The 15,835-nt window shown below is 39.8% G+C and overlaps 1 protein-coding gene across 7 annotated transcripts in view; it reads right to left on the bottom strand.

Moving 5' to 3' along the window:
• EBAG9 (estrogen receptor binding site associated antigen 9) overlaps positions 1–15,835 on the bottom strand; it is a 48,116-nt gene that overhangs the window by 8,841 nt on the left and 23,440 nt on the right. For 4 of the 7 annotated variants that reach the window (XM_075063188.1, XM_032762453.2, XM_032762451.2 and 1 more), the window contains exons 3-5: positions 8,369–8,447; positions 8,079–8,237; positions 1,578–1,685 (exon numbers count right to left, since the gene is read on the bottom strand). In XM_075063188.1, coding sequence (XP_074919289.1) covers positions 1,578–1,685; positions 8,079–8,237; positions 8,369–8,447 — 346 coding nt within the window. Of the gene's footprint in view, positions 1–1,577; positions 1,686–8,078; positions 8,238–8,368; positions 8,494–13,173; positions 13,358–15,835 lie in introns of those variants that run through there. The other 3 variants (XM_032762449.1, XM_075063190.1, XM_075063189.1) reach the window with 3 other exon arrangements.

The raw sequence follows: 15,835 nt of genomic DNA, 5'->3' as shown, positions 1-15,835 counted from the left end.
CTGAGCGCGCTTATATCGATTCCGGAACTCCACCAAAACCAACGGAGTTCCGGAATCGACATGGCGAGCCGCGGACATCGATCCCGCGCGGTGAAGACGGGTGAGTAAATCGATTTTAGATATTCGATTTCAGCTACGCTATTCTCGTAGCTGAAATTGCGTATCTAAAAATCGATTTTCGCGCGTAGTGTAGACCTGGCCAAAGACTGATGGAGCTAGCCTGCTCTCTTTTGAAAGAGGTACTAAAACATCTGCCTAGCTTCCAGAACTTCCTAGATTCTAGCAAAGTCCCCACCCACTGCTACTCATCCACATACTTCTCCCACTTTCCAAGCTATAGTATCAATCATTACCTATCTTAGGTACTCATATTGCCTCAACTACGGTAATGCGACGTGATCCCTGAATAAGCCCCTTGCATATATGCAGTTATATCAGCAAAACTGCACTTTTACTATTATAGCTTGTTTTACCCTTTGGGGGGGCTGGTTTTACTCTACTGGTGAACAGTACAACTTTGCTGGTACAGCTGTGTCCACGCCAGGAGTGCTTTGCCAGTATAGCAGTATTCCTCTACTGATAAAATACTCCTAGTATAGACGTAGCCTAAGTGACCTGTTGAAGGTCACACAGGAAGTCTGTGGCAATGCAGGGAACTGAACTCACGTCTCCTAGGTTCCAGGCTACTGCCCTTCCACCAGACCCTCATTCCTCATACTGATGCCATCTTTTCCCCTTCCTCTTTACACTGAGATAGTTTCTATAACTTTCTTATTGTTCCTCAATAGATATAACAAGAACCTTGATTCTTTCACCACTTCTCTTTTACCTTTTCAAGTTAACAACAGTTTTCACAGACTGAAATTAGAACTCAAAAATTTCTAGCATCAGAAACCCTACCAAATGTATGTTATCCGTGTGTACTTTTACAATTCAGTGACACAGGTTATTAGAAGCAGAAGTTATGCAATAAATAAATTTAAATATTTATTAAAAAAACCCTATTCTACCATTCTAGAAAGGTATCTCTCATTTATAGAGCACCTTATATCTTCAGAGTACTTTGCAAACAAGTTAATCCTACCTGCCTCAGAGTTAGGCAAGTATCACCTCATTTTACATATGTTGTTATACCCCACATTTCTTGTCCTAGTACACCTCTGTTGTCAAGGCAAACATGGCCCGCATAAGTGCATGAAGATCAATGCAAATTGTTCCTCTGCCCTTTCACTGTGGGATTAACGTGTAATCTCCAAAAAGCCTAGAGCGCTCTGGTTTAGGAGATATGGTAACAGTCAGGATGAATCTCAGACTAATTTCCAGCAGGCTGACTTGTATTCCCTTCTGCTCATCTCCTCTTTTCAAGAGCTAGACAGACACCAGGCAGACAGTACTAATTCAACTAATTCACCAATTCAAGTTCAGCATCGCCTGCTCAAATAGCTCTTATTCTTCATCAACAATTCAGGTACTTTATAGATACTTAATATCCCTCCTCGCCCCACCAGACCTTTCTGTCTACTGAAGAGCAAACACACGGCCATATAAATAAGAATCAAAACACATAGCTTACTTACAGACTGGTGGATAAAAGGAATATCTTGTGTAGCTGCTAATCTACGAGAAAACCCTGCATTTCCATCTGGGATCCCAAAATTTAAAGGTTCTCTTTTTTTAATAACAATCTGAAAGACAACATTGAAAAGGGGGAAAGGAGAAGAGGGGAGGAAGTCAGAGTTTTATACCACCATTGAGAGCTAATAAGAGCATGATACTCTTTTTTCAGTGCTGTAATATACTACACCTATATATTTTAATAGACAAAATGCCACAAACATCCTTTTAAATGATTTAGTGTCCTTTTTTTTTTTTTATTTCTGGTAATTTCTTTATTTGTTCCACTTTTACCAGTACAGATACACACACACACAGATATTTCTTCTCTTCTTGAAAGACAGGTCAGTAAATGTAACATGGTGACTAAAAACAAAGAGGAGTCCTTGTGGCACCTTAGAGACTAACGAATGTATTTGGGCATAAGCTTTCGTGGGCTAGAACCCACTGGAACGGAAAATACAGTAGGTAGGTATAAATATACAACACATGAAAAGATGGGAGTTACCTTACCAAGTAGGGGGGAGTGCTAACAAGGTCAATTCAATTAGGGTGGATGTGGCCCATTCCCAACAGTTGACAAGAAGGGGTGAACATCAACAGAGGGACAATTATTATTATTATTATTGTTTTTATAGTGACCCAGCCATCCCAGTCTTTATTCAGGCCTAATTTGATGATGTCGAATTTGCAAATTAATTCCAGTTCTGCAGTTTCTCGTTGAAGTCTATTTCTGAAGTTTTTTTTCCTTGAAGAATGGTGACTTAAGTCTGTTACTGAAGTGCTCTCCTACTGGATTTAGAAAGTTACAATTCTTGATGTCTGATTTGTGTTCACTTATTCTTCTGTGTAGAGGCTTTTTGGTTTGGCCAATGTACATGGCATAAAGGCACTGCTGGCAAATGATGGCATATATCACATTGGTAGATGTGCAAGTGAACGAGCCCTTAATGGCATGGCTGATGTGGTTGGGTCCTATGATGCTGTCCCTTGAATAGATACGCGGACAGAGTTGGGAACGGGGTTTGACTAAGAGCATCATGTGCCTTTTCAGTGGCTTACCCTCATACAAGTTAAGAGCCTAAACACAAATTCTGTCTCTAGCATCTGAAATCCACAGAAATGCAAATCCCAATACAGGCCACCACTTTGTAATAATCCACCATGATTCATCAGCAGGGCCTGAACCTGGGAAATTCAGTACCAAATCACAAGCCTCCACCAGCCAAGTGAATCCTTTAGCAGAAATGAGAGAGGTCTGTGCTTTTGGGCTGGAGGTTCAAAGTTCATACCTGCTGACGATCTATGGTGGTCATTCCACAAACAATGAGAATCTCAACTTTTGAGTATGCACCTCTGCCTCACCAGCTGGAAGATTTCCACACTGAAACTAAAGTACGCATTTAACAACAACACTACATATAACTACAAATATGGACCAACCAACCAACCACAAACTCATTTCCTGGTACTGGTAGACCCAGGGACAGAGAAAAGACAGAATTACCAAGTTAGACTCTTTCTGTGCCCCAGCTGTCACCAGCACAAAGCAATGGGACCCGAATACCCCAGAGATGTTAAGGAAAAGGAAGAAAAAGAGGCAAGTTAAACAGATTCAAGCCAAGCTATTGATTACATCACCAGATAAACAGAGCTAGGAACAAAAAGCATGTATTTCCTCTTTTCACGTTTCTCAAGGATGAGTCAGGAAAGGCCTACCAAGATATGGGGAGTTCCCCAAGTACTTCCCAGAAGACACATCACTATTTGCAGAAGACAGCAAACTAAAACAATAGAACCTTGAGTACGTCTACATTCAAGCTGGTGTAATTTCCAGCTGGAGGAGACATATCTATGCTAACTCTGATCAAGATAGCATGCTAAAAATAGAAGTGTAGAAGCAGCACCATGAGCAGCGTGAGGTAATAGCAGCCATGAGCAGGTACTTAGTGTCTTGGAGGGATCATACTAGGGGGATCTAGCTGCTTACTCTGCTGGTGCTGCCACAGCTACACTTCTATTTTTATGTATGTTAGCTCGATTGGAGCTAGTACAGGTGTCTTCAAGTTGGAAATGACATCTTCCAGGTTGAATGTAGACATACCCTTAGAGAATGCATTGTTAAGTGCAGTTTTGTGCAGTTCTTCAACTGAAACACCTCCCTTTTTATCCCAGGAGATTGATGTGGATCTAGTCAAATGTTTTATGTTAGGACTGGTCTACGCTACGGGGGAAAATCGATCTTAGATACGCAACTTCAGCTACGTGAATAACGTAGCTGAAGTCGAAGTATCTAAGATCAAATTACTCACCGTCCTCATGACGCGGGATCGATGTCCGCGGCTCCCCCTGTCGATTCCGCAACTCCGTTTGGGTTGGTGGAGTTTCGGAATCAATATAAGCACGTTCAGCGATTGATTGCTACCCGCCGATACGGCGGGTAGTGAAGACGTAGCCTTAATGTAAGAAAGGCCCAGCCAGCTTGTATCATTTTGATATGTAGTTTTATCATATTAGCTAACAAACCTAAACACTGGGGCAGAACAGAGTATTTACAAAGATGAGTTATTACTCAAAATAGCAGTGCAGCCTCTTTGGTTTATAAATTAGGGTTGTCAAGCAATTAAAAAAGTAATCGTGATTAATCGGGCTATTAAACAATAACAGAATACTATATATATAAAAATATTTTTGGATGTTTTCCACATATATTGATTTCAACTACAAACACAATAGAAAGTATACAGTGCTCACTTTATATTTATTTTTTATTATAAATATTTGCACTGTAAAAATAAAATAAATCATATTTTTCAATTCACTTAATACAAGTACTGCAGTGCAATCTCTTTATCAAGAAAGTTACAAAAATAATTGCATTCAAAAATAAAACAATTTAAAACTTTTAGAGCCAGAAGTCCACTCAGTCCTACTACTTGTTCAGCCAATTGCTCAGACAAGTTTGTTTACCTTTGCAGGAGATAATACTGCCTGCTTCTTGTTTACAATGTCACCTAAAAGTGAGACTAGGCATTTGCATGACACTGTTGTAGCCGACGTTGCAAGACATTGATATGCCATATACCCTAAAGATTTGTACATCCCTTCATGCTTTGGCCACCATTCCAGAGGATGTGTCCATGCTGATGATGGGTTCTGCTTTATAACGATCCAAAGCTGTGCAGACCAATGCATGTTCATTTTCATCATCTGAGTTAGATGTCACCAGCAGAAGATTGATTTTCTTTTTCAGTGGTTCGGGTTCTGTAGTTTCCACATAGGAGTGTTACTCTTTTAAGACTTCTGAAAGCATGTTCCACACCCCGTCCCTCTCAGATTTTGGAAGTCACTTCTGTCATAAGTAGATAGGTAAGGGTTAATTTTCTTTTACCTGTAAAGGGTGACAAAGGGGGAACCAAACACCCTGACCAGAGGACCAATCAGAACCTGGATTTTCTTTTTTAGAGCTGGGAGGGGAACTGGGAACTCGGGGGTCTTTTGTTTTTTCCTCTGTTGTGAGTAAACAAGCTTTTTCTTCTAACTTCCATCTTCTTTCAAATATTCCACTATCAGTGTGGTACAAAGGAACCAAATTAAATCGGCTGTTGATGTGCTTTTGATTTGTATTTACATGGGTGTGTGATTTGCTGGATGGTTTAATTGGCTATCTTTTAAATCAGATTGTTATTCCTATTTTCTTATAAGCCATATCCTTGGTATTGTTGGCTTAATCAGTTTACTGATTTCTGGTAATTCTTTCTTTTATATTAAAGTGTTCTTGGTAACACTTGTGGGAGTTTCTTACCTTCAAGAGAAATCTGTGCCCGGAAGTTTCTTTATATCTGTGACAGGCTGGGGGGCGGAGGGAAAAAAAGCCCAGCTGTGTCTTACTTTCCTATTGTCCCAGGGCGGGAAAAGGCTACGGGACAAAGGGAGGGGTGAATCTCTTGTGTGAGCTGACTAGGTTTGGAATGCATAGCCTCGGGGAAGCTAGATTGCCTCTCTGGTTGTATTCCAAGGGAATAGGACAGCATCGCACTGGCTAACCCAGGAAAGGGGGGAAGCTGGGGGATGAGATAGAGGAGAGCCAGGGGCTCTGGGTCTTGGAGGGGTCCCCCAAGGAAAGGTTTGGGGAACCCGAGGGGGCCGAAACACTGAAAAACTTCGGCTGGTGGCAGCGAGATAAGATCCAAGCTGGGTATAAGCTTGGGGAGGTTCACAGTAAGCACCCAGATTTTGTACGCTAAAGTCCAAATTTGGGACAGACGTTTACCACAACTTCAGATTCTTAAATCCTGGGTCGAATGCTGTGGCTATCTTTGGAAATCTCACATTGGTACCTTCTTCCCGTTTTGTCCAATCTGCAGTGAAAGCGTTCTTAAAATAAACAACATGCTGGGTCATTATGTGAGACCGCATTAACATGAAATATATGGCAGAAGTTGGGTAGAACACAGAGCAGCAGACATATAGTCCTTCCCCAAGGATTTCAGTCATAAATTTAATTAACACATTTTTTTTAAAACAAGCATCGACAGCATGGAGCATGTCCTCTGGAATGGTGGCTGAAGCATGAAGGGCATATGAATCTTTAGTATGTTTGGCACTTACATACCTTACAATGCCAGCTACAAAAATGCCATGCAAATGTCTGTTCTCACTTTCAGGTGACAATGCAAATAAGAAGCGAGCAGCGTTATCTCCCGTAAATGTAAACAAACTTTTTTCTCTTAGCAATTGGCTGCACAAGAATAAGGACTGAGTAGACTTGTAGGCTCTAAAGTCCTACGTTGCTTTGTTTTTGAGTGCAGTTATATAACACCCCCCCCACAAATCTACATTTATAAGTTGTGCTTTCACGATAAAGAGATTATCTCATACAAGTACCAAAGCAAATTGAAAAATACTATTTATTTTATTTTTTAAAATGTAAATATTTTGATAAAAATAAATATAAAGTAAGCACTGTACACCTTGTATTCTGTGTTGTAACTGAAATCAATATATTTGAAAAATGTAGAAAACATCCAAAATATTTAATAAATTTCAATTAATCGATAGCCCTATTTATAATACAACTTCTGTATTAGACAGAACTGGAACTGTATATTTTCAACACAGACACAAATCTCTCATTAACTAAGAGATTTGTGCACAAATCTCTTGATACCCAGTATTGAAAAATGTATTTCAAATTTTGATTTCAGTATCACTCTACACCACCGATGCTTCCCAGAATATACTCTGATGAAGGACTTTCAAGTCACTGCTTGATTTTAAAAAACAGTAGAACATACCCACCTGGATTTCCTTGATGGAATAAGTTCTCCCTCCCACCCCACCTTCTTTGACAAAAATCAAGATTAGCCCATATCTTCCTATCTCTTCTCAGTTCCATATCAGATAGCAGAATAAAACTGATGGAGAGAAGCACAATGCAAATAGATATCTAATACTCTGGGGGTAATTCTGCACCACTGCGCAATGCAGAATTTTACAGAAATTAATGGTGCAGAAATGGGCTGCAGAGATGTTGGCTGTCACTAGGCAGAGCCCAGCTTACAAACAGAAGACAAAGGTGGGGGGGAGGGAACTAGAGGGTTCCCAGCAGCTGCAGTTTTCAGCACACACTGAAGAGAGGGCAGCAGCATGTGGGAAATGTCATGCAAGTCTAGGACTCAGCATTAGACTGTTTCTCCCTCTTTATCCCTGAGCTCTATGAGTGTAGGGGTGCGAGTGTCTGGGCTGGGGGTGGAGGCTCTGCAGCTGATCTCTCGGTGGGTATAGGGTGAGAGTGTCTGCGCCAGGAGACCCCCCCCCCCACAGCTGGGCTCTGGAAGGGTCGGGGGGTGAGTATCTGGGCTGCGTCTCGGCTCTAGGAGAGGAGGAGGTGTGAGTGTCTGGGATTGGGGGTGGTGTAGCTGGGCTCTGGGGGAGAGGACGTGTGAATGGCTGGGTTGGGAGGGGCCCATGGCTGGGCTCCGGGAGAGAGGGGGTATGAGTGTCTGACCCCCAGTCTGGACTTGCGGGGGGGGGAGAGAAGAGGGAGAGAGAAGGGGCAGAGAAACAGGAACTGAGTTTCTTTAACTTACTACTCCGAGACAGAGACAGAGACAGAGACAGAGAATGAGTGTGAGTGTATTGTTACAGACATACTTGCTGACAGGAATTTTGAAATAAATTACTAAAATAATTGAAACTGGCATGATTATAGAGTGTTATTTTGACAAATAAAATTTGCAGAATTTTAAAATATTGTGCATGGAATTTTAAATATTTTGGCGCAGAATTCCCCCAGGAGTAATCTAAGTCCCCAGACATATCAGTTAGGGCATCCAAATTACATATCAGAAATGGGGCCACTGAATTTTTGCCCGAAATCCCTGCTATTTATAATTTACCTACAAATTATTTCAAATTTCATAAACTGATTTAAAAAGCGTATTTGCATGACTGAAACCTACTTTCTGTGTTTTCCTTATAGTTGGTGTCATGTCCTTAAAATAATCGGGCTCCAGTTGTTCTGAAGCATTCTGTTGTGTGGCCACGTTCCCATTACCACCTTCAATCTTCACACTGGTTGGTGCTTCTTCATCCCATGAAGTCCAGTCTTCTACTTCAGACTGAATACATTGAACAACATCACTTTAGCAATTGACTTGCAAGTGAAAGATTATAACATATTTTACTGGTTCAACAGGGTTAGCAGAATTGCTGTTTTACTCCACATCACCCAGCCCTTTAGAGACATTACCTGTTTAGGAACAGATGAATAATCCACTGTAGTTGGCAAAGTTATTTGGTCTCCACTTAACTTTCGTCCTCTTCCAGACCTGAAAGAGAAATGTAGGATTCCTCCAAGGTCTGAGAACATGAGCACTACATTAGAAAGAAAAGAGCTGCTGAAGGCTAAATGAGCTACTGGAAGAAAGGAACCTGATGAAAATCATGGCTAAATCAGTAACTAACAGAAATAACCCAAGAAGTGGTTCTAATACAATGTTGATAATAGGATTAAAGGGGACTCACAAAACAAAGTTAATACTGAAAACAATTCTTTTTTCAGTTTAATAATTTAAGGTGATGTTAGTAAGAAAAGTTTAGAAGTTCAGTTTATGTTCCACTATTTATATACTTGCTTTACACATTTTGCATTTCTCTCAGCTTGGACAATGGAATTTATAATCAATTTCACTTTCAAAATTCTCAATGCTTCAATGTTTGGGTTGCGAACACTGCAGGCTATGTTAGTTCAAAGACAACTTTTCCCTTACAATTTTTTTTTTTTTAATTCCTTGGAAACACTTCGGTAGCTTTTAGGTTTTATAAAAAGGTTTGAATTTTACAAATTTATATTTTGATCTAACAGTTTCCCTGTAATGTGATACTTAACAGAATACTGCTAGATTTCTAACGTGAGGGACAGTAGGACAGGATTATATAAGATTCACTGCCTCTATTCAACGTGTACCACCATTTTGAGTGTTGCGGTTTTATCCATCATACCAGGAAATTTCCTTAGAAGACAGAATGAAAAACTGTGACCATCTGGGGTTCAACCCATACCAGCGAGAGATTGTGTCAGCACCTGCCCTGTAACCCTGGATGCCTTATGTGCACTGTTGCTGTGGCTCACTGCCCAGATACCAACAGCTAGCAGACAAGCATGCAGTTCCTTGAGGTCTGTGTGCTGTGTAGCCCTAGATCAACAGCCCACCTACAACACAACAGCCCTACCCTGGTCTGCACAAGCCTTGGTTACTACTTGCAGGGTGACCCCCAACACACGCCCAGTCCTAATTTTCCCCTAACCCATCAGCCCTGAAGTGTCCAGTCCTCTCCTGAAACACACAGAAGTAAAAAGGTTTGTTGTCCCTTTAAAGAGACAGAAGCACAGCTTATTATTTTAACTGGCATCAACAATCACCAATTCAAACACAGCACTGCAATACTTTAAGATTAAAAATAAAACAAGTTTATTTACTCAAAAGTGGTTTTATGTGAGTTCAAGTAAATAAAAGTAAAACACACTTTCTAGTGACTAAGATCTAACTCAACAAGCTACAGCTTTTGTTCAAGGTAGATCTCTTACCAATCTTTCCTCCTTCCAGCCAGAGCTCTCTCTTAGGAACTTCCACAAAAGTACAAGGTGGTGGTTTCCCTTGTCTTCCTAGGTAGAAGATGCCAAAATGGCTTTCTGTCTCTGCTTATCTCTCTCAAAATTCATTGACCCTGTTCCAAGAAGCATGAAGATCTCATCCTGTTCTTCTCATCCCCCTATGTAAATAGTGTGCCCACTGCTTTGATTCCACCATTCTTAATTTACATAGAAGACAGATAGCTGCCTTCTCTCCCATCTGGGGAAAAAACTGTTTCCCTCCCTATATTTGGCCAGACTTTAAAACATAATATTACTGAGTATCCATAATTCCTCATATAGTGTTCACAATGATCTTTGTCACCTGTTCACATATGATATTTTACAGGACCCATTTTATAAACAAACAGTGAGTTGGAGTACGCTGGGCTGGTCAGGTCAGCTGAAACTCACTGCAGAATACCAGGGAATCCCTTGCCATCTGGCATTGAGGTTCTCATAGGGTCACACCTTCCCCCTTACAAAACTGCAGGAAGGTTAGCCACAGGCTGACTCAGAGGAAGCAGGTCAGAATCCTCTTTCCTGGACAGAGCATCTCCCACATTTTCTCTCCCCATCCCATATAGAAAAACAAACTATTTTGTCTCCTTTCCCTGTTAACAGTCTCCAAGATGTAATATCAGACAGTATCCATAATTTCACTTGCAGTGCTGTTACAAACATTACACAGTGATACTAATGACCAGTGTGTTATTAGATTTCAAACAACATATTACACATCACCTTAAATAAATATCACAACACCAAAAGTGTGAGATGTAGTGAGTATGTCAGGTCTGACAAGAGTTGCTGACACAGAGTAGTGAACCACCACTAGGCCTCTATTTCTCAGGAACTAGTGCCTTACAAGAACCTAGCAGGAAACTAATGTTCCAAATGCATGCCTTGCATAAATTCTCTCTTTAAGAATGCCAATAAATCAAGTTAGGACAAATATACTGTGGCTGATACAATATATGTGATACAATATTATTTGGAGGGTTTGATGTTTTGGGGTGGTTTTTTTTGTTTTTTTTTTAATAAAATGACTGAACTTGTCAGAAGTGTAGGAACCGCATATCTTCCAAAGGCACAAACTTTCACAGTACAATCAATCAATAGGTCTTGTCTACACTAGGATATTACCTTCACCAGTGGAAGTTACAGTTTAGACAGAGTTCCAGCTTTTTCAACACTGTCATCTAACTTTGCTTTGACTGTCTATATTATGATTTAGTGCACAGCAAGCTGGGATGTAAGTCTATAGCACAGCAGCTGGTGTGCACTAGCTGGCCAGGTGGACACTGTCGTCACACACTAATACATGGAGATATACCTATCTCATAGAACTGGAAGGGACCCTGAAAGGTCATTGAGTCCACTCCTCTGCCTTCACTAGCACAACCAAGTACTGATTTTACCTGAGATCCCCTAAGTGGCCCCCTCAAGGACAGAACTCACAATGCTGGGTTTAGCAGGCCAGTGCTCAAAACACTGAGCTATCCCTCCCCCCTAAGTTCCATAGTGTGCTCTGATCTACTGCTATCTGAAACTTCTATTGCAGTGGCTCTCAGCTTTTCCAGACTACTGTACCCCTTTCAGGAATCTGATTTGTCTTGTGTACCCCCAAGTTTCACCTCACTTAAATACTTACAAAATCAGACATAAAAATACAAAAGTGTCACAGCAAACTATTACTGAAAAACTGCTTACTGTCTCATTTTTACCATATAATTATAAAACAAATCAATTGGAATATAAATATTGTACTTACAGTGTATAGTATACAGAGCAGTATTAACAAATCATTGTCTATGAAATTTAAGTTTGTACTGACTTTGTTAGTGCTTTTTACGTAGCCTGTTGTAAAACTAGGCAAATATCTAAATGAGTTGATGTACCCCCTGGAAGACCTCCCAGTACCACCAGGGGTACACGTACCCCTGGCTGAGAACCACTGTTCTAGTGCATGGCAGCAGCATGCAGATGGTCTCTTAGTGTGCAGCAGACTGGTGTGCTATAGATTCACATCCCAGTTTATCATGCACTAAACTGAAATACAAACAAGCCCTCCTATTTACACTACAGCCTCCACTGTTGCACACCAGCGAAGAATTACAGGTCTGAATTTTCCTCACACTGACAGTAAAACATGGGATGGTGTGGAGTATATCTTTGAACTATACAGTTTCTGAAGTCAGCTGTATAGCGCCTGAAAGCTCCAGACTACTGCTCCTTTAGAAATTCTTTCCTAGTGCTGCATGGATAAATAGTTGGGGAAAGACACCAAAGGACTCAATGAGCATTGCTCAGTGAATCCACATACCAGTCTGAAGATCCTCACTATAATACATTACTGGCAAACTGAGCAAAGACTGAGAATCCACTGTTTGTACTGATGGCCATGCATGGATTAATTTAGCATTCTGCAGCCAATATAGAGGACATATTAGGGAACAGTCAAAGACACAGCCAAAAGGCTTATAGCCAAGGAAACTATTTGCTGTTAGACTGAGTGCTACATGCTCAAAGTTTCTGTTTCTATCCTTTATGTGCAGGGAGTATATAGGCAACGTGTTAGAAAAAAATTTTGCTGTCAGTTCCCACTGTAGTGTATTAAATGGGAGACCACCGGCTTGAAAAGTTACAATGTTTTTTGGATTGAAATTTATCTATTATTGGTACATATGCTCCTGAAATTAATAGAAATACTAGAAAATATATTTTTCTATTTTTCTCCAATTTGTTTACTTTATGCATGCGACAGCATTATGCATTTAATCAGTTCCACTATTTTGCTGACAGTTATTTGCATTACTAATGTCCTGATCTGGAGAGTTCACATGTGTACCTTTCTCTAGGCACTGCAGGAGAGCATTTACCAGTAACAGGACCAGGCTTAAAACTGAAGAGACCACATCTGATGTATGAACAGCGAGAAGAGAAAAGGGTGTTGGGATGGGCCCAAACATGGTTAATACTGTTCTTCAGTTTGCCCAAAAGACCCTTGTGGCCATAGCAAGAAAGCAGAAAGATCCCTTATAATTTCTTTTAAGCACTCTACTTGAAAAACCCTCTATGAGAAAAGTGACTTTAAATTAGTCCAGTTTAAAAAAAATAAAATAAAATAAAATAAAAAAAAAATCAAGTTTGTAGTACTCTTAAATACAAGCATTAACATAACTTCTTCCAATGCTTTGAGCTCTCAGACTTTACAGTTAAGGTCAAATAGCACCTCCATGAGACACACAAGCTCCCACATATTTGCAAAAGATCAATTTTTTTCTCCAGTTCCACAGCTTTTTATTTTGCGAAAATAAGTCTGCATTTGAAAGAAAAACCTGAAGTCTTGCCAGGAGCTTCCCTGTTTAGTAGCCACCAAACATCACTACAATCTAATTTAAACACCCTTCTAGACATACTTGTAAGTGATGGAAGTGCATCCCCATTTTCCAGCTTGCGTGCATTGGATTTCCACAAGGCCCACAGGCTCAGCACAAATCCTGAGGGTTTTTCCAATTGAAATGTCACTCTTGGACTACAACACTCACTCCTGCTGAGAAAGTAGGATGGAGCGAAGGAAGAGAACATTTAAAGTGTACTCCCACCTACACCTAATCTCAAGTAGCAACACAGTACTAAAAGGAGTGACAAAAAACCAGAGCACTGGACTCTTGACTTAACAGTATTACCAATCCATCCTTAACTGTGTTAGTGCCTCTTCAACCATTAAAACTTTAAATGTGCGGAGAGTTTCTTTAAATGCTTTGGCCATCTCTATGATCATCAGTGTATGGAATAATAGTTCGGATGAATGGTGAGTGGCCAATCTAGTACTGTACATCAGGGGGAGTAAATAGGCAGACTGCGGATCAAATCTGGATGCCAGATGCCTTTTATTTACTTATTATCATCATTATTTTTGTATTATTTTCTCTGGAATCTGGACCTTGACAAAAATAATTGATTTTTCCTGATGTATATAATTAAGCTTGGTTTATGGAACACCAACAAAAATCCCACAAAATGCACTGACTTTCAGTAAAACTATGTTAGGCCTCAATACTGCAAAGACAACTGAATGGGATAGACTTCTGTCCCCATGCAGAGCCCCACCAACTTCAAAGGGACTCTGCATAGATACAGGGGTCCACATGCATGTTTCTCTTTGCAGAATCAAGGCCTTAGAATTTAAAATGTGTTTATTAGAACTTGTATTGGTAGCTGCTCCCTACCATTCACAGCAGTTGGGTGCCTATGATCTGCGAAAACCCAGATTTACGGCTGCAGTAGCTTTCACGGTCTATTGGAAAAAATAATCCAGCCCAATGGTGAAAATCAATGCACAGGAAATGATGGAGAAAGCAACAGTGATTTCACCCATAATAATGATTATTAAACAAAAAACAAACCCCAACAACCCAACAGAGTTAAGGTTGAGATAGACATTGATCAATTTCAATGTCACAGTTAAAAAAAATTTTTATTTTTTTTTTTAAAATCAAGCTTTTGAAAGTCAGGAAACTAGAACAAAAGCTGGAACTTGACTGAGCACTTCCAGACTTTCTGATATTTAGGTGTTTTTATTTAAAGAGCACCATCTGACAGTGTTCCAACTCAATTAAAAAACAAACAAACAACAACTAAGGAACATTATATTGTTTTAAAATAACTACATATCTATTTACTTCCTTAAGTAGCTTAACAGGACAACATCAATTCAGGCCTCAATCCTACAAACGCACACATGCTTAACTTTAAAAATATGAGTAGTTCAGTCAACTTCACTATAACGCATATGCTTTTAGAACCAGGGCCTTGAAAATCAAACTTCTCTCTGAAAGAATTGCACCTACTATTGCTACAAGTAGCTCCTAATCTTACTACAAATAAAGAAATTAAAAGATGTTATTTTTCCCTCTATGTTGAGATGTGCATGTAAAAGCATTTTTGTTTAGTTAACTTCACTTTTTCTGTGACTCCCATACAGCAAAATGAGAGAGAAAAATACTTAACACTAAACAAGCTCTTTTTTAAATTGACTAGATTTTGAGATGAAGATTTCCCAAAAAGCTTTGGCCTGGACATTTTTGTACTAGAACTTGTAAAGTTATTTGTTTTGTTTTAGGATTTTTTCCTCCAAACACCATTTTAAATTTACCTTTCTACTGATTTTTTTTTTAAATCATATATAATATCTTCACACACAAATTAAGGATATACAAATCATCCCCCTAATCTGGGTTAAATAATGTGATCTGTGTATAGACTGAGCAGGGTTACATGCATAGCAGAAGTGAACGGAGGGATAACCCAGAAGGTAACCACTTCGATCAGAGAGAAAACGAAAGTTTCAGCAGAGGTTCTACTCCTGCAGAATTCAGAAATATTTCTAGGCAAGTATTTAGCCATTTCAGGAGTTTTATTAACAATGCAGGAACCCCAATCCTAGTGGCTCTCTGGTCCTGCTATAAACCTGGCATGTTGAGAGAAAGACATCAGAGATTGTAAACTATAGAACCAGAGACTTTTGGCTTCACTGCCTCACTCTGCTCCTGCACAGCTAAAGGTCTACATGAATCACAGTCAGGAATCCTATGAGATTTGTGAACATAGCGTGCTTGTAAAAAATCACAGGTTTATTTCTTTAAAAAGATGTATTTCTTAAAAGAAATTTTTTTTTTTACTTTCCTTGAAGTTTAAATGTGCAAACTTTTTCCAAACTCTAAAAGGGTCTGCTCCAAAAGATATAGGAATATAATCATTGCTCTAGCTGGACTCATATCCTGTCTCTGACAGTGACAAGCATCACGTATTTCAGAAACAGATGCAAGAGGCCCTTAGACAGTGCTCACAGAGACAGTTTCTTCCTTACCCCATTGTGAGACGTTGGCTCATGCCTTGAAGCATGAGGGTTTCTCTCTCTTCTCCCGGTTTTCTTTATTTTTTATGTCCTTCCTAAAATAACTCTGGATGTCCTTATCAGTCATACACATGTCCAATACTTTTTTGAACCCTGCTTAATTGTTGTTCTCAATGAAATAGGGTAGGAATGCTTTCCAAAGGCTAATTTTGTGTGGCATG

Source organism: Chelonoidis abingdonii, chromosome 2 (assembly GCF_003597395.2).
Source record: "Chelonoidis abingdonii isolate Lonesome George chromosome 2, CheloAbing_2.0, whole genome shotgun sequence".
In the NCBI taxonomy this organism is placed as follows: Eukaryota; Metazoa; Chordata; order Testudines; family Testudinidae; genus Chelonoidis; species Chelonoidis abingdonii.
This window is presented reverse-complemented; position numbering and strand designations above follow the sequence as displayed.